The following is a 23,123-nucleotide window of genomic DNA, read 5'->3' on the forward strand; positions in this document are numbered from 1 at the left end:
CAGCTGACATTGGGAAAATAGTTCTATTACTTCAGTTAAATAAGCAACAATAGCATGAAATTGTATGCAAGTAAAAGTTTAAAATCTCGGGTTCAGTACTTGCCCTAGGACTCGAGGAGCTGGGGACCATACCACTGAATTTCTGGTTTGTGGACGACCCGCTCTACATCCTGAGTCTATGATATCTTTCATTGTTGGATTATTATTACTGATACATTGTCAGTTTTATCATGAGATGCGAATTAAAGGTCCAGTGTGTAGGATTTAGGTGAAAGGTGTAAGATCTAGTGACAGAGATTTAATATAAAACAATCCTAGTGATGCTTTCACGAGTGTGTTATCTATTTTATCCAAATTGTTGTTTTATTTACCCTAGAATTGGCCCTTATTATTTAAATACTTTATATTTACATGGGGGGGGGTCCTGTCTATGGAAGCCGCCGTGTTTCTTGTTTCTTTCTTGTACTATCCCAGACTGGAAAAACTAAACACCCTTTGAGTTTTAATGAAAACTGGAGGTTACCACAGATTCTCTTCCATGTTTGGGAGGGGAGGATGAGGGGTATTCAGCTGCAGCATGCAATTTCACCACTAGATGTCACTAAACTCTACACACAGCAACTTAAATGTTGGTTTGCATTTGGATCACAGATTGGAATGAACTACTTGGTATAATATCCTCCTACCAACTGAACTTTATACCCTCTCTCTAAGAAACTAAAAATCGGATTTATTTTTGTTGATATACAGAAAAACATATTACATATCCTTTGCATTATAGGTTTTCCAATTAATAAATATTAAGTTGAATTCAGGGATATCTTAACTTTTAGGCATCAACTGAATAATACGGAGTGTTTGATTGAACCGCACATCAAGAACACAGAAAAACAGTCACCACACACAACTGTTGCATGAGCAAATCAAATATTGTTTTATTCAGATTTTTTTTTTTCATCCATACAGCAAGAGTCAATTATGGCAACAATAAAATGTGCATAAACAAATCTGAAGACAGAATATTACATTATTGTGTTGCAGTTGTTAGCAAATACATAATTGATGGTTGCACTTACAAGTAAAAAGGAGTCAAAGCGTACATGTGCCCCCAGCAGGGAAGAGAAAAACCTGTGTTCGAGCCAGGAGGTCGAACATCGGATTTGGAGAAAACGGTGCTTTGGTTCTTTGGTGCCGACGCAGCAGCCAACATTAGAAACATGCTCTGTGCTGACTGGTGACTCTTACATTCATCTGAAAAACTAATTGGCCAAATATACATTTGGTGTGGTGAGCCTTCACCTGCTGAGTGCACAGAGTCGGTGTAATTATATGGCTATGAGAAAGTATCTGGGGTGGATGAGTGCTAATATTTTATCAATCTTTAAATAACATGTTTACTTGGAAAAATATTTCATCACACAAGAGTAAGATGACTTGTTTTTGTAGTATTATTTATCCTCACTGTGGATGTTATCTACTGTAAATAAACATATTACTGTGTATCCTGAATGGGTTATTTTTCCTTACATACTGTAACTACGCAGTTGCTTTTGTTTAAATGTTTGTACTTTTACATGCATTCAAATCAAACTATAATAGAATACAAATCTCTGATAGTTGTATGTATCAACTAAACCATGGGAGCAGCAATACTGCATGACCAAGTCCAACAAATGATACATGGACATCGTTGGATGTCCATGTCCAATGGGGGGGTGGAGTCTGCATGACATGGGGATGTCTACTCCCCGACAACATTCCCTGGCAATTCTAGCCACCGATAAAATAAGACAAAAAGCGCATAGCTTTCTCTGAATGCATGTGGCCAAGAAACTAGTGCCCTTATTTGCAAGCATTTTTTTTTTTAGCTGGTCTTCTAATTTAAGAATTTAAATTAATCTAACAAAATTCCTTATAATTATAGATATTTTTTTTATTCAAAATAATATCTCAATATGATACACATTTTTTTCTCTGTTCATTTGACTATATACAGAAGTGCAAAAAGTCAACCTTCGTCCCTTAGGTTAGAACTCATCGTCTGCAGCATTTCGTGACTCCTCCAGTCCGGAAAAGTCTGTTTCTCTCTCGCTCCCAATCTCACTATCAACCCAACATCCAAACACCCGTCAATTTCACTGCTCGTTTTGGCCTGACATTCAGGGCAAACTTAAGAAATATTCCAACAAAAGTACATATTTTTTTGAAATGGATACAGTAGAAAATAATTTGTACTCTTAAACATGGACAATCTATATCTCAATACAATATATTTTCAAATGTGATCTTGACATTTTACAAGGAAAATTTAAGGTTCAAACATTAGTTTTTCTGATGCTGCAGTGGCAGCAAATTAACTGATCTCATTCCTTGTATCAAAAAAAGTCTTTCATCAACAGAATTAAGTGATAATGTAACATCAACTGAAAAAGACGTCCAGCTATATGAATGAAGTGAATATTTAAAACTGACACAACACATTATCATTTATATGGTTTGAAAAAGTTATGAATGTCATACTACCTCAAAATCTACAACGGCTATATCTATGTTGTCAAGTAATATATAGTAAGGCAAAAAAAAAAACACGAAAAAATCTACAACTACATACCTCAAATAGATTCAAATCCTTAAGTAGTACATAACACATAAGTTCAATGAAATTTAAGAGAGTAATTGTTACTTTGACATAGAGAGAAGGAACCAAAAAAACAAAAAAAGATCATAAGCGGCACGTGAGAGAACCTTAAAACGTCATTGGTGTTCTTTACCTGCATGGTGATTGAAAGTACATTTGATTGGGTCTGGACCCATTAATTGTAATCTAAGGCTTTGTTAGGTACATTACAATCGGCAAAGACACACTACACACCTCTGTGAAAACAGAACAGGAAGTGATCATAAAAAACTGTCAGATGATAAACATGTTTCCTTAATTGTTTGAGCCTCATGAGAGATGCTTCTATAAACCTTTGTGTTTACGATTATGAAGAAAAACTGTGCTTTGGTATCCATAGTCAGATCTACAAGTGAATGACGACCTTCATGTTTTGCCTGAAATACAATTCAGAGTCATATGATGTTTTGTATTTCTTCAAAAAATGAAAGTGGGCTTAAAATGGGGTGAGAAATGAAAACAGGGTGATCCGACAAACAGTTGTTCAAGTGCACATGTGGTTAAAATGACTGATAGACCTTTGGGTCTGTTGTTTTAAATTCCTATCTACACATGGCTCAACAGTGCTTCTTGGGAGACACAGTTTCAGAGTCGCCTCTCTTTTAAAGAGCAGGAACAAGGTAACACGATGTCAACTGAAGCTACACCCTCCACTTCACCAGGCTTTAGAGTCAATGGACTTGAGCAACAGCTAAATCCCAATAAAATTGGAAAAAATAAAAAATAACACTAGTACTAGAAAAGAGGTATGATAAACTTTAGAAACCCCCTCAATTTTTTATTTCAAAAACAAGAAAATGGCAAAACCCCACTTCTAAAACTGATTAATTAGATTAAAGTTAAAAAATGAAAACAATACAAAAAAAGAGCCATATAAAACTTTTACCTTCGGTAAACATATAACACTGCTGAGATAACACTCTGGTTTTAGCTGTATGGCCATGATGGCACATGACATGGTGAGAACAAAGCTAGCCTGGCTGTGCTTTCAAGGTACACAGGTATGTTGGTTAACCCAGAACATTCATATGTCCAAGACCCTCATTTCAACATCTAGTTTCACTAGTAGCCGTAAAAACACAATACTGTACATGCCTAATTCTTTTGGCGAGAAAAACAATTCCTGTTAAAATCATTGTGCCATTCAGATTTCAATTGAAATTCAAGGTGCATGTTTGCGTTTCACTTGTAAACTATGAAATATGGCTATCGATTAAACAAAGAAATAAAAATAAAGCAGAACAAATAAAAAAGTAAAGATAAATCTTGGTCTACTAACGTACCAGCACTGGATGTTCATGCAACCACGCTCTTGACCTTCTGTGCGTGCAGTAATGTTAACGATAAGAACAAATTGAGTGCTACGATTGAGTCAGTCACAAAGGTGTAATGTGAATGCTTCCCGCTGAGGGGAGTCGCACTGACCCCTGCACCAAGAACATCCTCTTCTCTCGGCTGGACGTTGAATTTGACAACAAATTCTTCATGACATTGATATGTGGGAACATGGCACAGATCGTGTGTTGCACCCTTGATGTTTACGTGTGTGATGAGACCAGCTTTGTGGACCGGCTAAGAGATGGCAGACCCTCCTCATCCCATTGCTTTGACATTCTGAAGGTTATGTACATAAAGGCTGAACTCTTTTGGCTTGGACGGTGCCAGCACACATTCATTTGATCTGAAAGACATAATGAATTTCCCTTATAAAAATGTTTAAATTGCATTAAACGTTTAAAAGTTCTGCCACAGAGTAAGACAGAATGACAATGTTAAAGTTGTATTCTTAAATTCTTAAGAGTGTGAGGACTGAAATGGGAACTCACTGTTCTGGAGAGGAACTACATTTGAGTCAAGTACTTGTGACTACTCAGATGATCTGCAGATATTATTGGAATCTGGGGGTAGAAAAAAGACAGGTATCAAATGAAGAGCCAAAAAACCCTCAGAGTGGACGTTGGCCAACAAGACTAACGCAGGTCAACACATTTCAAACACATCCTCTCACACTGAGATGAGTTCATTGCTGGAAAAGCACGAAGATGTCGAGATAAAGGAAGCAATCTGGCTACTGTTTGGCACAATTCATTCGTGGTGTGACATGTCAACAAGAATAAACAGACACCTCTGGGCAGCAGGGAGGGGAAGAGGGGGATGTAAGGGGAGGGAGAGATGAGGGGGAGGAAGGGAAACTGTCTGTCAGTGAGGTGACTCCCCCATGCAAATCTAAGTGCTCCATGTTGTTGACCTGCACACCTCAATACAATGCAGAAAACTGGAACATTTGCATGATACTTCAGCTGAAACCTTTCACATATCTAAGTGACTGTTCACGATATCCTTTCAACAGGAATGAAATCAAAGTGTCACAAATCTTCCTACAGACGGAATTTAGAACTTTGCTTAATTTAATAATGAGTATGTCCAACTTTAAAACACAAGGAACATGGTAAAGCTTTGCTTTACATACTGGAAGCAGTAGCGACAAAAAAAAAAGCAACAAAGGGCACAGATAGCGATTGTTGCACAAGCTGTGCGAATGGCTCTAAAAAAAATTAAACTACCTCATACATACCAATTGCATGTATTCGTTGGTAGTCAACTTTGATAAGGAAGAGTCCTCAAAATGGGAAAGGACAAAAATCGAGGTTACAACAAGGACAAATCAAATGCAATACAGTATGTTTCTCCAGCAAGACAGATCATCTAGTAAACACAACTAGAATATTCTGGTAAAAGTCACAAAATGCCTTCAAATATTGCTACAGTATGATTCTATGTACACATGTTGGTGTTGGCCAACAAGAGGGAGTACCGCCATAAACCCAACCCTCCCCTCGCTGTGAGACACAAGCATCCCCAGATCATCAATGTGCAAAGAAAGAAAGAAAGAAAGAAAGAAAGAAAGATAGATAGATAGATAGATAGATAGATAGATAGATAGATAGATAGATAGATAGATAGATAGATAGATAGATAGATAGATAGATAGATAGATAGATAGATAGATAGATAGATAGATAGATAGATAGATAGATAGATAGATAGATAGATAGATAGATAGATGGATAGATAGATAGGGAGTGGTGCAAACCTGATTGGCGGAGGCAGTTGCGAAGGGACCGCTCGTGGCAGATGTATTGCCTGCAGACACAGTGGCTGGATTACCACCGTGCATCATGGGAACTTTTTGGGAGGGAAAATCATGTAAGCAAAAATACAAAGAGGAGCAGTCTAACAACATACACACCAGGCAAATGAGGGAAGTAGCGAAGAGGGAGATAGAGAGGGATTCGATTGAACTGGTTCCCTTTCCTCCCTCTGCCGTCATCTCGTGATCGGAGAACTCGCTGTGCCATGGTGGCAAATGACCAATGCGTAAGTAAAGATACTTTACTTGAGATACTTTACTTCTACATGAGAACTACCTTCTCAAAAGCTTTACAAAGAAACCACATATAAATAAAAGTGATGTAACAACAACGAGTCTTAGAGTCTTTATGACAGAGGAGATAAGGGGAAGGTTATAATTGAACTCCCTCACTTTTTAAAATGATTTTAAAGGGGTCTTAATTGATGTCAGGTTAGACCAGCCAGAAGCCAAGTTTAGAAGGGCATGAGAACGAGAGTGGTCAAGCACTATACAGTAGGTGTACGCAGAGAAGTTAACACAATAAATGTCAGTTAACCTGATATTTTGAACAGCGGTCATACAGGTAATATACAACATTTACATTTCACATAATGTGTCTTCCCTCTTGCTAATGCGTCACATCACAAAATGTTTCTTCAAGCGACGCTAACATTGACTCTCGCGCCAGCAAAATCACAGATTAACACGACAAAGCGTCTGTGAACACTACCCAGTAGAACGTGAAGGCTGGATTTTGATGGCGTGTGAGTCGCAGACATGAGGTAACAGATAAACTGAAGAAGGAAAGCTGGAACCTACCAACGCCGCCTGAAGGTGTCATGCACAATATTGAGCCTGCCCATCATGCAGTGCAACAGGAAGTGGATTGGATAGGGGAGAGAAATCAAAACAGCCCGTCACAAGGTTCGTTAGAGTGAGGGGGGGAGAGATAAGGTGGGGAAAAAAAGGGTTAATATCTCTTCGACACAGTCATCAGTGATTGGAAAAGGCGAAGGGTTGAACTCATCATAATCTGTTAATCAAATGAAAGAATGAGTACAAACTTTTGTCTGAAGTGTAATGCATATGAATGTGTAATACACCAAGAGTGCCAGTGCGATAACGGCTGTGACTATTAAGTATTAAACATTATATACACACTCTAGACAGAAGTGAGAGGAACAGTATATGAAGCCACACTCTGAAGCCTGATGTGTTTTTTTTCTTTTGTCATGATACCATTAATCAACCCATCCAGCCCCCTTCATCTTAGCCCAAGCCAAAGCCCCAGCCATCTTATATCAACAAAACATGAGCGATCACACCGTGGACACTTTGATCAAGTAGTAAAAACTCTGATCCTTTTCTCTTTCAAACGTCCATGCCTTCCTCAATCAGCCTGCGTGTACTAGGAGAAGCAGGAGGCAGCTGTGTAAAGTTATATTAAGGCAATTAGTAGGCAGAGAGATAATCTAATCTGTTCTCAACAACTCTAGTGACCATGCAGTGCCATACAAAGCATAATGCATACATGTGTTAAAGCCTTTCTAGCTCTTAAAGTTCAGGTTCACCATTAATAAAATCTGTAACTTCCCTTTATCTAAAGATAGAAAGGTAGAAAATAGTCCACAGCGGATCTGTTCTGTACTTCAGTCTACCACTTTGAACAACTCCAGTTACAGGAGCCAGGTCACACTGATCCAGGCATCCTCTGGGCGGCCAGAGCTTTCGGAGCCGTACCTGATGGGAGGAAAGCAGCCTGCTGCTGAAACTGCATGTTGGCCAGCGCCTGTTGGTACTGGAGCATGCCAGTGTTAAACATGGCAGAGGCCCCGTTGGCCTTCTCCATAGCTGCCCGCTTAGGCATGGGAGCCATGACATTAGGGGCGATGCCCTGCTCAGCCAGATGGAGGGAGGTCAGTGAGAAAGGACAGAAAAATAAGAAAACAGCAGAGAGAGAGAGAGAGAGAGAGAGAGAGAGAGAGAGAGAGAGAGAGAGAGAGAGAGAGAGAGAGGTGTGTGGAAAAGAGAAAGAGAGTTGGAGTTTTGGAGAGAGGCAAAAAAAAGAAAAAGAAAAGGTACATAGGTTAGAGAACATCATTGGAACAGTATCATAACATCCTTGTGTGTACAACAACAACAATATCATCATATCATCAGTAGCAAGCAAGCAGCAGTCTGACACAAGTACTACACAAGCAGGAGCATGGTGCCTACTGGAGCTACTGGCTAACAAGCATTAATTGTAATTACATTATGTGAAAGCAAACTTAGATTTATAACCTCTGTCCTCCTAAGACTGACTATGTGCAACATAAGCAAGCATTAACGTTTAAAACAATAAGGCTGCTAACAAGAGGTGGAACAGGTAGGAAGCACAGAGAGAGGGAAGCTGCACTGCTAGCTCCATGATAAACTGTGGAAGCCATGTTTAAGTGATGGTTCACTCTCAGGCCCGTTTCAATAATGGTCTCAGGCCAAGCGACATGAGTCAGAAAGACTGTGGATGAAAAAATACATTTCCAGTGTCAGACGCTACACCGTGAAATTCTCTGCATGTGGATTTGATCTTGGCATGAGGCCATTCTTGAAGTCTGAATAGCTGTGAGAAAAAGTTTTGATGATGGAGTGAACTATCATTTGAACTGTACCCAACTGTTATGGTGGGATCACTCCCGTATGGTTTTAACGACTGTTCCTCTTAGCCCCACCCTTATCCATCTGACATGCACTAGCGACACAGACATGCACACATTGGATTGAGCTGCTCCACAACACTGACCACTGACGTTAAGACTGAAGCCATGCCACCGTTAAAAGAAGCTCTACTTCCCTAGCCCTCACTGACTTTTGTTAAACAAGCGACAGGTGAGGAAGTGATTGTGGCTCCTCTTCCCCGAACGGCAAATTATAATTTGTGTTTTTTGGGTGGGGGGTTGTTTTGTTAATATCTAAACCACTGAAAGCCACAATCATTTTATCACAGGCAATAATGACAGTTTCAACAGGAGGAAAAGACAGACATTGCACGGAGACAACGACAAACAAAAATAGCTAGGTATCTTTTTGTTAAAACACTGCTCTACAACAAAGCCACATGCCAAGCTAAAAGGTGAAAGGTCATAGTACCAGGTCAAAGGTTGCGTCGAGGGGTCGCTTCAGTGATTTGACAGCCGACTGAGTCTTAATTAGCAGGCAGCGAGCACATGATGGCAATGGGCCAATGGGGTTCAAGCGCATTAACATAAACCAGCAAGCAGAGGTGCATCATGGGGGCAGCAGTGCAGTTTGGGTATAGGTGAGAAAAAACAAAAACAAATAAAAAACAAATCATTGGAATGCAATATACAAGGGGAGAACAGGACTAAGGCATGCACAGTGTGGACACTAGCTCTGCTGCTCAACAGTTACATGATCATCAATAATAATCAATGATAACTACTAATCTACATTAGTTATTGGCACACAAAGATGGATGCATACAGCAATGAGAAAATTATTCAATCATTACTTTAAGTGGGTCTCAGTATTCGTGTTGGACAGAATATGTAGAAGTTTCTGTTTCACGATGCACATTGTAGTCAGGGTCACATTACAATGATTCACGCTGAGTCATTAAGAGCCCCGGAGAGTGATCAACAGACAAGTGTGGCTGCACTATTATTCAAAGGTGCCTTTACTGTGACACAGGACCGGCAGCACAATGAATCCCTTTTCTTTTTAGAATAATGTCAAGAGGAAGAGAAGTACAGTAATAGATAGGAAGCACAGAAACAATGGAGTCACAAATAAGGCACCAGAGAGAGGTGGACAGAGGAAGTGACTCTCTGCTTGTGGCCTGGGATGAGATGAACAAGGAACAAGACAATTGTTTGTCACATCGGGGACGAGCAGTGACGAGCATATTGACAGTTAACAATGTGCCGTGGTCCCTCCCTTCTTCATATCATCCAGCACCAAAGGAGATATTACCCAAACCCAACATGCAGACCTTTCAAATTTGACCTGGCAAGAGCAGAACTGAAAAGCTACAAGATACAAACCGGGTCGGTGAGACACATTCAAACATGAACGTGAGTGTGATGCCACAGAACATATTCCTTTGTAGGTCATTTCATTTACAATCAAAGTACATTTAAAACTTACTGAGTACATGGCTGTTGTGGGGGTGTGAAAGAGTGCGTGCCCGCGCTCGTACAGACTGCTCACCATGGCTGCGGCGGCTGTGGCCTGGTTCACCTGGTGCTGCGTCGCCTTGATTTTGGCCTGCAGGTGGGCTGGCGGGTGAAAGTACTTGCACTTTTCCCGGGAGCAGCGGCCCTTGATGTAGTCCATGCACACGGTGACGGTGTTGTCGTTGGTGTCGATCATGGTGCTGTCGGCGGGGTGGGCGAAGCGACAGTCGTCCTCGCCCCGGGAGCAGTTGCCCCTCTGGTACTCCCGACACACCTGGAGACGAGGAGAGAAACCATGAGAAGAGGGGCACGGCACAGTACGTGGATACAGCAGGAGAGTTGTTGTGTATTTGTTGTGGGAGTCATCAAGCTTTTAGTTTCTAATTACAGAGGGAGAATATGTACCAAAATCCATTTAGCTAAAAAATGCATGAGACCGCTAGTCCAATAAATAGTTCAAAATGCATTATGAGATCCTAATCTTCTTGCTGTGAGAAAGCAAATGCGAAGCCTTGGATTAACACAGACGTACTGTTTACAATGTACTTCTTGTTTTCCAACAACTGTTAGATATGTAGTTCCTGTATTTGGTCCTGCATGGACATTACAATGAGGAAGTTCAAGTCAAAACTGCAACTTCTGCACTGATTATGATCTTCTGCGAGGAACTGTGGCGTGTTTTCTTGAGTGTGAGTAACTCGAAACCCTTAAAACACATTTAAAAGTTCACATGTGAGACACCAGAGGGCAGCACCTTCTAAAGAATCAGAGTGGACATGAACGCATGGGTAGTACGTGGCTGCTGTTTCCCTAATTTCTCTGCTGACGCTGGTCTCAACGGCTCTGCCCCCAAAAATGAAAGACAACGTGCCTCTTTGCCATTTGTCTATTACTGTACCAGCAATTTTGAAACCATTACTGCACCCTCCACTCGAATAAATACTCAACAAGTTCAGGCTCATTTCTGGTCCTTGTCTAATGTTGTTGTCAAGCCAACCAAAGCACAATGAAATGGAACTAGACGAGTCTGATTAAGTGAGACTAAGGTCATCAAAACAGCAACCAGCTACTAATCAGGAAACATCTCCAGCCGATGAAATAAATTAGTGTATGTGACTCTGACGGACGGATTTCTAATTTTATTTTAATTGCACTTTGCATCATACTACTTGTTAATAATATTACAAATCAGTTTCAGAAACAGTTCATGCAAGTCCAATAAGGATGTTGTTTTTCGTATGCTTGTTTAACCACTTGTTAACTCCACTTGTCTTGTTTATAGGCTCATTAAATCCTGGGTGACGCTGCACCCGCTGAGAGAGACACACAAACATGATGTACAGTTCAATAAAGCTTTCACTATAATGCTCTCGTAGAAGGGAGTTCTTTGCCACATGTTACATCCCTGCTCCAAAACAAAGCTTAGCAGATCGTATCCATTAGTCTGTCTGTTACCTCAAGTCTGTCTGTTCTCAGCAGTTTCTGGGCAGCAGCGGCGGCAGCGTTGGGAACTTGGCCGACGTTGGGGTTTGAGGCCATGAGGACAGGGGCGCTGGGTAGGATCTCTTGCTGCATCAGGCTTGGTGACACAGGGCTCAGGTAGGGATTAAAGGCCGCGGCTGCGACTGCTGCTGCTGCACTGGCATTGCTGGCCAGGCCTGGCGCCATCGAGAACATGGGCTGGATGAGAGCAAAGTAAAGGCAGAGAAATGAAACCACTGTGGATAAAAACGGTGAAAACCCACAAACATTGGAAAAGAGTGGGGCTGGCGGAAAAAGACATAAAGACAACAAACAGTGAAGGAACAGTATATGTGTGAGCTTTTACATCGCATGTGGTCTCACCGTGTGCAGTAGCTGTGCTGTGTTCATACTTGTGTGTCCTCTCACCATAGGTGGTAGCTGTGTGCCGGGCATCATGGCATTGAGCTGCATCTGCTGTGCCAGCATGGCCATGTTCTTCTGCTGGATCAGGTTGTTCCTGCCATTGATCTCCAGCTGGGTCTTTAGATGGGGAGGTGGGTGCAGATACTTGCAGTTCTCCCTGGAACAACGGCCCTACAGGGGGAATGCAGAAGTGACAAAATGCACATGAACTGTAAGTTAGGCTGCGTTCATATTGAAAATGTCTTTAAAATGTACAAATGGACAAATATATGTTGGAAAATAAAGGGTATTTGTGGCACAACTTTAAATGGCTAATGCTGACTGTGAGTTGGTCACAAAGTATTTACATGTTTTCTTTACTGTCTTATTAACTGGGCTGTGATCCTGCCATGCTGACTTATTTAATAATACATATTTCGTTTTGGTATCTATTTCAACCATGATCAAGTTCTGTGTTACAATACGTTTGGAAATACTGGAATGGGAGAATGTGTAAGGGATTCTTTGTGAATTGAAATCTCAGTACTGTGTTTATACAGTCGCTAGCTCAATGTCAGACATTCAAGATTCACATTAGGTCGAGGGCGGGTCTCGTACTAATTGTTACATTCTGCTATTTCTGTCGGTCCCAGCAGGGACATGTGAATGACTGACACTGGGGTGCTGCTTTCCAGACGTCCAGCTAATCTACATGTTTAACTGACACTTTAAATACTGCCCACTCATTTGATCCATATGTATATTATATCAGCAGTCATCTAGGGGTCACACTTCAAAGCCTTTGAATAATTCTCTCAGACAGGGATCCCTTTTTGCTGCCTGCCGTCAGTCTCCAATTATACCTTCAGTCTGGAGAAGGAGGAGTCTACAAAGAAGTCTGACATACATAGACGCACAAGCAAGAATGCATACTCAGTAATACGTGCAGATCAAGGTCGTGTTCGCTGTAACAGGTGGCCGATCACGCACACTTCGGAGATATGCCGACACAAACACGTCCACGGTCCAGGAAAGACGTGTATTTACTTTCAGCCCCGCGGCGCAGCTGAGCTGACTGTGGCAGCCTGTGCTTTCCCCTGCTGACAGAGCTGTCCCCAGTGGGACCCAGCTCTAAACTCTGACATGACTTCATTCCCCTCTCCCATCTCTCGCACACTTTCACTGACACTGGATCAGCGGACAGGTGTGAGGGGAAACGAGGGGGGAGGTTAGGAGCAGGGAGTAAGACACTTAAACGACGGGGAGGGGGGGCTCTTTCAGATATTTTGTTTAATCCACTCGGCTGAAGTTAAAATCTCAGGCTCTCTTTAGCGCCACAATTATTTCAGACTGTGTTGCACATAGCAAGGAGCGGGATTACAGGCCCTGATTTCTTTCCTAATGCCTCAGCACATTGATGGAGAGTTTGTCAGTTGTCTGTTCCCATTTAAAATCTCCTTAGGCGAGCTAAGTAAAGATTTTGTATTAACTGAGTAAAGAAAAATTCAACCGAGGTTTAACCTTTCTATTAACCAGTCTAACCAGGTCGTACGTCAATCACTCTACATACGCTGAGCTTGCATTCGCAACAGCGTCTGACACTGACAGCGCTGAGAGATGTGTGCGTGGGCGAGTGTGTCATGTCATGTGTGTGAGACGAGCAGCTGAAAGCAGGTTCTAATAGAGTGACAATGGCATGCGACGAGAGGAAAGTGAGTGTGTGGCGAGTGAGTGTGTGTGTGTGTGTGTGGAAGGGGGGCTGGTTGCAAAAGCATGGAGGATCACATTGCTTTCACCCCACCTAACCCCGTCTGGTGACCTTTGGCTTAACAACTGCAGCTGTAAACGCGGATGTTTGTTTGTGTGTGTGTGTGTGTGTGTGTGTGTGTGTTAAAGGTTAGGGATATACTAAAGAAAGAACTGCGGGGTCTTGACTTTATCAAACGACATATACCTCCTTGCTGAATCATCCAGAGCTAAAGCAATCAACCAACACTGGCTGCCATTTTGAAATAAAAATCAGGTCCAAGAAGAGGAAACGTCAGGCTGTTCGAGTGTTACACAGAGAGAGAGAGAGAGAGAGAGAGAGAGAGAGAGAGAGAGAGAGAGAGAGAGAGAGAGAGAGAGAGAGAGAGAATGAGAGAGAGTCATAGTAACTCTGCATAGTGAGAGCTGCATGGGCCGCGTCAGGTAAATTTTAGAAGTTGCAGAAGACGTGATCAGTCTAGGTCATCACATGCAGGGAGGAGAGAGGGAGGAATGGAGAGGCAGACAGCGAGACAGGAGGAGGATGAGAAAGAGGAGGAGGATGTTGCCCCTCGCATCATGTTTGTGACATCAGCGGCCTTGAGGAGCAGCTAGAGACGGTGTCCACGGCAACAGAGCAGCCAGTCACTCCCGCTCTAACAATGATGTGATTCCTGGAATCGTTCGATCGCTGGTAGATACGGGAACTCCGCAATGATAACACCTCAAACACAGGCGACAAAAGGAGAGAGAATCCACAAGATCCAACAATCTTAAAAAGCTGTTTTTACAAATGACTAATGCAGATACCCGATGAGAATGTGATTAGTGAATTAACTGATTCGTCATTGCTCTGTGCTTATGCCAGAAACGTTGAAAACAAAAAATGCAGCTTTTGAATGATTCATCCACGTCATTAGTTTAGTCCCCAGAGTCAGAGCAGGCTGATGAGCAGAGAGCCGATACAGATTTGCTTCCATCGCCGTGTTTTCCAGGAATGTTTTTATTTTGGTTTTACATTATAGGGGAGAAGGCAGATATCAGTTTCACTGCAGTTATACCCTGAGCCTTATGGCAAGAGTTCCTGACCACATTAATTTATCAAGGGCCACAAAATCCCAGATAACAACACTGGGAGGTATAACATTAACCTTTAAGAAATTGTTTCTGGTTACAATAAAATATTTCATTTGGCCAAGCCAAGTGTTATTCTAAAATAGAGTTTCCTATTATATGGTTCTATTGGCAAGTTAATCAGAATGTATAAGAAAACAAACAAGGCCAAACTTGAAACCAACTTGTTTCTGCTGCTCTACTGACCTCCCTTCAGCTTAGGCTGTATTTTGTTTTATCAACGGGGGGGGGGGGGGTTGTCTGTTTTTCCCCCCGCAGAGATCTAACTTGCCAAACTCCCGGCCAAACTGGGAACAATAATCCCACTGGCTACCGTGCACTCCGATTGATGATAAGTTGTAATAACATGTCCCACCCTGATCGCTGGCGCTGGCACTTGATCTCTCTCTCTCTCTCTCTCTCTCTCTCTCTCTCTCTCTCTCTCCTCTCTCTCTCTCTCTCTCTCTCTCTCTCTCTCTCTCTCTCTCTCTCTCTCTCTCTCTCTCTCTCTCTCTCCTCCTCTCTCTCTCTCCTCTCTCTCTCTCTCTCTCTCTCTCTCTCTCTCTCTCTCTCTCTCTCTCTCTCTCTCTCTCTCTCTCTCTCTCTCTCTCTCTCTCACACACACACACACCCTGCTTGTGTGACTGTGTGGGATTTAAACAAACAATGAACCAATGTATAAAGAATGCTGGGTGGGTCTGCATCACAACCTTTTGAGGAGATGAGATGGAGCATGCAGCAAGACGCAGTAATGCGCATGTCTGTGATTGTGTGTGTGTGAGTGACTCAGAGGAAAAGGAAAACAGTGGAATAGGGAAGAATAACTAGTTCTACTTAAGGGTAACAGTAAAGTGAATCTAATAAAAACAGCAACTCACAACATTTTTGACTCATGATTGTTGCTGCGGTTGGTTTGTAAAGCCCCAAGCAGTTTAGAGCCAGAATACATCACCGTCTGCTATGAACTGTTGCTGGGAAATGTCTGTTTGCTGTCAGGGCGAAAGCAAAACAGCAGCATTTAGTTTATGCACTTCATATCTGGGACAATCTACCTTTAAAAGTAAGTCTGTCCAAAGTTGTTTTATCCTACATCCTGAAACTTTAAGTTCTTTGAAAAACGAGGCCAAAACTTTAACTTTTTGACAGCCTTTTGATTATTCAACCACATCACGCACTGCATTATTAACACAGTCCTAATGCAAGGTGTCAATACACATTGCCTCATATTTTCCGATCTGGTCTTAAAGTCGAAAATTGGCTTGTTGCTGAGCTAATAAATAAATGTTTAAATAAGCTCTGTTTAAAACAAAGCCACATAATAACAGACTTCATAATTTAAAAGTTCCACCAAAGATTGATTCTTGTTTTAATTTTATGACATTATATTGGCCTCAGGAGATGAAACTGTGTAATTCACAAAAATACCCCCCGAAAAAAAAAAGGAAAGATAATCCTCATATACCATCAGATCTCTCATGTGACCTCGGACGGCCCCAGTCCCCAGATTTGGAACTACTATAAATAAAGTTTCCTGCGGGTGTCAGATTGTAGCCAAAACCTTCTTCAAGGTTTATGAATTAATTCCAGTAACTTCTGGATGTTTATCTGTTTTGCATTCCTGATATGAAGCAAGGACCAATGATTGTATGTTAATTCAACACAATAGTCTACTGCATATCATCTTTCAAAACGCACAACAGGCATAGTTCCTCTTTAGAACATCGTACCAGCATCCAGGGTTGTGGTGCGGGACTCAGCCATGTGGGGTTCTGGTTTGGAGCTATGTTGCTCTCTGCCCCGTGTGTCAGTCACTTCTGTCTAAACGTACGCAGAGATGAAAGCCCCGTCTCCTCACACACACTGTGAGAGAAGCTTTGTTCTGCTGGAGAGCGAAGCAGAGACTCAAAGGACCGAGCCCAGTGGACGGACTCTTCATCTATACTGCGAATTAAATATAGAACATATCACGTGACCATGTGCGGATCATCTTACATGGCATCCGGAGAGTCAGTGAGGCAGCTTGCAAATTACTGGAAACTTAGCAAACCAGAAACTGAGCATATTGAGACGTGGTAGTGTAATTGGGTGTTCAGTGCATCTGCATGCATTAAGCAACCAAAAGAGTAGTCAGTAATTCATAATCAATATTATCCTTTTACAGTGCTGAGTACAATTGATTTCCTTTTTTGTTTTTAGACACTTAATTCTGCATTGAATTAGCTGTAAAGTTTATTTTGAAGAGGGTGAAGGAGACCCTCCAGATCTACACAATCTTATGTAACGCAGGGTTGTGTCTTTGCAGGGGCGTGAATTTCTTTATCAGACCATCAACAGTCAAATTCTGAGTGTGTCTGTTTCTCCCTGATGGGACTCAATGTACACAGCGCTGTGCAGCTTAGTGATCGGGGAGCTGATGTGACCAGTGGGGCTTATGGAGATATGGAGGAGGGAGGGAGAGTTACTCCATGATAATAGCTGCAATATGTCTCCCTGTGACGCTTTACCACCCTACACCAAACAGCAGGGCGAGAAAAGGATCATGAACCAAAGATATGATATGACATGGACCACGCAGAGGTAGGTGGGTCAGCCAGAGAAACACGATGGGTTCGTGTGGATGGATATTTTGATGACACTCTAGTTTTACACACACACACACACACACACACACACACACACACACACACACACACACACACACACACACACACGCACACAAGTTATTCACACTTCAGAGGGTGATGGTTCTCAGAAATGCCTCAGGTCAGATGTCACGTACACAGGAGCCCTGGATCCAAACTTAGACCTCTCTGTTTCTGACCCCCTCGTCTCCCTCGCTATACACCCTCTATCTCTTCTCACACGATAACACTTTCATGTGACTTTATTTACGCCCGTTTTTTTCCTCCACAGTGTGTGTTCACAGTGAAGTGGAGCCTCTTCTCCTGTGAAGGCTAACAAGGTTATTTCCACACTTTTCATTATTAGTTATAACAGAGAAATCACGCAGGTATCGATCAGGGCAGCAGCACTTTATGAAAGCCATCCAGTGCTCACAGTGTGAGTGTACATGAGAGCGGCCTGGGAACTCTCATTTAATCATCTGCGAGTGAAGCTTAGAGAAACTGAGAGAGGAGTCAGTATGCAGAAACCACGAGGTCCAGAAGGCATCTAAGTAGCATCACTTTTGTTTCTGAAATGACTGAGGTTTGCTTCTGTCACCATCTGGAGGCTCACAGGTTTAAGAACGATCAAATGCTTCATCACGCCATTTCAAAACTTGCAACATGAGTAATGACATGTGATACCAACGGTTCTACTTCACATCTATGCTAGCTCCTTTTTTTTAAAGGGTCAGTTCTTGTTAAAGAGCAGCCACATGAACAGAAAATGTACTTTCAAAATTCCCCACCAGATATTCAAAAAGTATCTTGACTATAAGACAACTCTAACAGTCTTAAATAGAAGAAGGGGGAAGTTTTATACAATACAGGGAAGGTAACGAAGGCAGAACATTTATTTGACAAAGGGAAGATAGTAGTATGGAGTATGTATGTAGCCTTTATCTCTACTGCTTCACTGTGGCAGCTCATGATGCAATCTTCACACATCGAAAGATGAACAAAGTTTGGAGGTATGTCAGTACTTCTTTCCCCTTTTATATACCTTTGTTTGATCCCAGCTTTCTGTACTCCCTTTCTAATCCCTCAACACTTCCACCCCCCATCTGCCCAAGGGTTCACCTCCACCTCAGCTCTGTGACACCTGTATTGTAGATATGCAGAGAAAAAGTCTCTTAAATCAGCGTCCAAGAATTAACCAGCCCGGAAGATGATTAATTTAGTTTGCAGCCTGATCAGATTTAATCGGGCGTGTATTATGCTAATCTGATATAACAGACTGTAATCCTATCCACAGCTTTAATCCCACTGTCAACTGGCCTAATCCTTTTCTGCATGTGATTATCTCCTCTGGCCTTGGCACTACCACAAGCAGGATGCTTCCACTCTCTTCCTCTCTCACTGTTACTGCCGCTTAAAGCCTCGTATTCCTTGCAGATGCAGGGAGACGAATTAAGAATGAAACTGGTGTGTTTATATTGAGCAATAAAGCAGGAATTAGAGGAATTACTGTCTTCTATCCTACTCAAAGCAAACAAAATGTGCTGAATTGTAGTCATTGTAAGTTTCTTACTGAGCTTAATTTACTCCCATTGTTGTTTTCCATCAATAAATAGTTTGAATCTAATTTAAATAAGACATTTAAACATTTTATGAGAAAAACCAACATCATACCAATAAGCCCTAAATCCAATTCATGAATTCATAATTCTAAATCTGTAATTAATCCAGAAATACTAGGGTCCAAGAGAAGGACTATTCATGTACGGATGTTTTTAAAAAATGTGTCATTGAAATAAATTATAATTGCATTGAAGAAAGCAATAAAAGCCAGCCTAATGCTACTAATTCTGATGATAAATAATCTGATGAGTATGAGAATGTACCATGTGCCAGTTTAAGACCTGTAGAGGTTGCAGTGCAGTGTTGAGCAGCGTCAACAGAGCAGTGGAATGTGCATCTCAAACAAAACGTATCAGGGCTGAGTGGAGTTCCGTTGGTGCCACTGTTTCAGGTCAAATTCAAGGACACATGATGGATCCTGACCTAACAGGTTTGATGTGTTTACATTCACTTCTCAGACTTACAGCTCAATGTCATGTGACAAGACATTATAGGTTGATGATATCAGGGGGATGATCGTGGAGATATGTGATAAAAGTTTCCCCCTGGCCTACAAAGAACATTTATAGGAATGCTGAATCAGAAAAGGTAAAAGTAATTAAGACCAATGCCATGGCTTCGACAGGCCCAGGGGCGGTGATTTTGAGAAGGAATGTACTTTAGAAAAAACTATTTAAAAAAAAGGTGGACAGAAAGAGCAATTTTGCCTCAAATTCCTGTGCCTTTACCGCAACCAGAGGCGTTTTCTTCTCCTGATCCTCTGGCACGAACTCTTCCACATTTTGGCATCAACAGAGAGATGAGGGGCAGGGTAAAGGGATGGATCTAACAGCTGGCGAGAGGGAGGGGCGGTGTGGAAAGGTGTGGAGAGAGTTGAGTCTAAGTGAGTGGCTGTGCCCTCAAGCTCCTCTCTCACTTGTCTAATGGAGGATAATGGCTGAGCTGACTGACGACTGGATATGTGACTTTGCATGTGAGGGGTAATGAGAAAGCCGATAAGAACGAAATAGCAAGCTACAGAAAAAGATGGATAGAGATAATCAGGAGAAGCCAGTTTAGTCATGAGGCTGATGCTACATTTCGATTGGAACAAATCCAATTCACCCCCTGAACGTCTAGCCTTCTGCATTTTTTATATACTAGACATTTTCATGAATTCAATTCACAGTTTTGATACTACAGTTTGCGTTTAATGTATTCACACTGACAACGTATATTTTAACATTGTTTTTGTCAGTAGTGATACATTCCATCATTCTCATGCCGACCAATTCATAAGGGATTCGCAAGAAAATGATGCATGCATGTAATCCGTCGTGTCACAGCACTCACTTACTGAAACCTTTTAGGTCTCCACCTGAATATATAATAATGTTGTGTGTGTGGATATGGGTTAAAAGTCCTGAAGATAGAAATACATTTTCACATGCAGGACTGAAAGATTACAAACATAACTATTTGGTCTGATTAGTATATTCAATAGATGTTTGGGACTGTACACATCTTATTCAATAACACATGTATCCAATAAACTCCTGCGTGGTTGTAAATCTTCTAATAAGTGTCATACCAACACACCAGTAGACATTTATGAGACAGCACAAAGATGCATGTTTTCCGAGGTTGAAACCTTCATCACTGCGACTTTGCATTTTACGATCTTGGATTTGCTTTGTCAATACTTTTTATTTATTTAACATTGAAGCAATAAAACCCCTCAGGCTATGTGAAGTTTTATGGTATGGCTGTACGTCAAAGAGACAGACAGTGAGACAGAGAGGCGAGAGAAGTAATCATTGTATCAGTGGTGTTATAAAAGGGGCCCAGTGTGATGGAGGGACAGGGGCGGCTGACACTGAGAAGAGACAGGCTGTTGTCGCTGATCTTCCGTCACATAAGCTCAAAGACTGAAATGCACAGCCGCCCTGATCTGACAAGGATGCACACACCACGAAATGAGCAGGCCACAGACTTACTCTGTGTGTCTGTAAGTGTGTGTGCGTGTCTTTGTGTGTAGGCTAGGATTAGTCTGGTCCAAACACAAATCCCTCTAGCATTTAAGTGAGAAAGGAGAAAGAGTGGACACATGAACACCAGGAGACAGAGATGTGAAAGAGCCTGGTTACTAACATGAAAGCCTCCATAATGTGACTCAGCTCTTATCAATTGAAACCTGCTCATTTTAATCAGCTACAGTAAAGACGGAGCAGAGCCAAACAGAAGAAAGGGCAGAGGCCCATGTGGATCCAGTAAACAGTGTCTGAGCTATAGCCTTGCTGCGGTGCCCGGAGTGGAGATTAGCACAGTGCTACTGAAACCAAACCTTTTTCGATCAAAGATGCTTCTGAGTCTTATTTTGACATCATAACACACTGTCCCATTTCCTTTTTTTCCTGTTTTTCTTTGGGCTAGAAATTGTTGGTGAGAAGCCAGGGAAGCAAGCAGTGTGAGGATCACACGTCTACGAGAGGCTTTGGATTCCACGCGTCCATCTGTGGCTGCTCTGCGGATAAACACTGCATTTTTGTGGCTGCATGTGGTGCACTATTATTTAGACAACATTCCAAGAGGGTTCGATCTGTTTCTGTCAAATATCCTGGACATTTTAGGAAATCAGCTAATTTCCTCTTGGGTTTATTCACCAGCATGTTTAATTAATTACAACATAACAGATTTAAAAAATGTTTTAGCTGAATTAAACATTTCAAAGAAACAAAATTGTGCCATTTATCTTTCTCTGGCCTTTAGCACTTTGTCACTGGCTAAACAGATGACAACTGTTCCCTGCACGTGGCAATGTGCAGTGTGTCTGCAGTGTGTGACAGCAGTGTCGAATACACATTAGCCTTCTGAACTCCTAACCATATGTTTACACACAGAGAGCGTGACATGTTGATTTTACTGCCCAGAGATTGGCCGGACAATTTGTTTGAAATCATAAAAAACATTGTAGACTAGCAACACGGCTAATATTTACCCCACATGTCTGTCTGGCTGGCCACCATTGACCGTGTGTGTCTGTTAGTCTTTATCTATGTGTGTGTGTGTTTAATGTGACTGTTCCATCGAAGCACCGAATATATACAGACTGTCAAAATGTGGACAGCGAAATCAGAGGAAAGACAGATAGAGACAGACAGAGAGGAGCGGAGAGAGTTCGAGACAGAGGGAGATAAATAAGAGGTATTCACCCGCCCTCTGCTCTGCAGGAATGTAATCTTGGCTCTGAACAGTGTAATAACACAAAGTAACTCGCTGAAACAGCCCCACGAACACAGATCTAACACACACACACACACACACACACAGACACACACACTAACATGAGTACGCGTTCACACTTGGTCTCTTATTTCCTCCCAGAACTCAGACACGATGACAGTGGGTGTGTCGTGCTGGCAGGTGGACAAAGTACAAAGACTATGCCGTGACTATAACTACGTGTGTGTTCACACTTTTACTCGCCCATGCTAGACAATTATTAGGCCTTTCGTTTATGACATGGACGGCGGTGTGAGGGGGTAAATAAGGACACGCTGCTGCTGCTGCTGCTGCTGCTGGGTTCACACAAGGCCATGGTTAAAGCTCATGCAGTGTGGGTTATTTGCATGTGTGTGCATGTATACGGGTCTATAAGAGTGTAATGTGAACCATCCTGTCCAGGGATAGGTGTGGCCTGAAGTAAATGAGGCAAAAAAAAACAGACCGAGCGGGAAATCAAGTAGAGGGAGCTACCAAAATGGGAGGAGAATGAAAACAAGTGACGGAGGAAAGGAGAAGGAGTGGAGGAGAAGTGGACTAGAATAGGCTTGCATGAGATGATAAGTTGGATGGCACAGTACTTGAAATAAGTTGGCGGTTATCCTCTGTTTGGGAGTGGCGGAGCTTAAAATTAATTTACTGTAGAGTAACCTATATTATGTCGGACTTATTCTAGTATAAACTAATAAGGCATGCATTGGCTCACTTGTTTAAGCAAACTCTTAATGGTCTAAAAGTACATGTTGCATCAAACTTTTCCACCAGCCTCATGAATGATTTCTTCCGCCTTAAACTACACCCGATCTGAATATTATGCTTTAAAGATACACATCTCTAATCAGCATTTTGTTCTTTATGTGTCCACTTAGCAGTAAACTATTTATATATAAAGTTTTAAAGCTGACATT

At 41.9% G+C, this 23,123-nt stretch overlaps 1 protein-coding gene across 32 annotated transcripts in view; it reads right to left on the reverse strand.

Moving 5' to 3' along the window:
* Positions 1–910: 910 nt before the first annotated feature.
* The window catches only part of mbnl1 (muscleblind-like splicing regulator 1), a 38,863-nt gene continuing 16,650 nt past the window's right edge, over positions 911–23,123 (reverse strand). For 8 of the 32 annotated variants that reach the window (XM_062404459.1, XM_062404457.1, XM_062404485.1 and 5 more), the window contains 10 exons: positions 11,831–12,043; positions 11,441–11,665; positions 9,957–10,259; positions 8,940–8,993; positions 7,551–7,704; positions 6,630–6,665; positions 5,772–5,863; positions 5,253–5,297; positions 4,504–4,575; positions 911–4,358 (listed from right to left, as the gene is read on the reverse strand). In XM_062404459.1, the coding sequence (XP_062260443.1) occupies positions 4,519–4,575; positions 5,253–5,297; positions 5,772–5,863; positions 6,630–6,665; positions 7,551–7,704; positions 8,940–8,993; positions 9,957–10,259; positions 11,441–11,665; positions 11,831–12,043 (1,179 nt within the window). In that variant the 3' untranslated portion in view covers positions 911–4,358; positions 4,504–4,518. Of the gene's footprint in view, positions 4,359–4,503; positions 4,576–5,252; positions 5,298–5,771; positions 5,864–6,629; positions 6,666–7,550; positions 7,705–8,939; positions 8,994–9,956; positions 10,260–11,440; positions 11,666–11,830; positions 12,044–15,588; positions 15,614–23,123 lie in introns of those variants that run through there. The other 24 variants (XM_062404484.1, XM_062404462.1, XM_062404466.1 and 21 more) reach the window with 24 other exon arrangements.

Source organism: Platichthys flesus, chromosome 14, assembly GCF_949316205.1.
Source record: "Platichthys flesus chromosome 14, fPlaFle2.1, whole genome shotgun sequence".
Lineage (NCBI taxonomy): Eukaryota > Metazoa > Chordata > Actinopteri > Pleuronectiformes > Pleuronectidae > Platichthys > Platichthys flesus.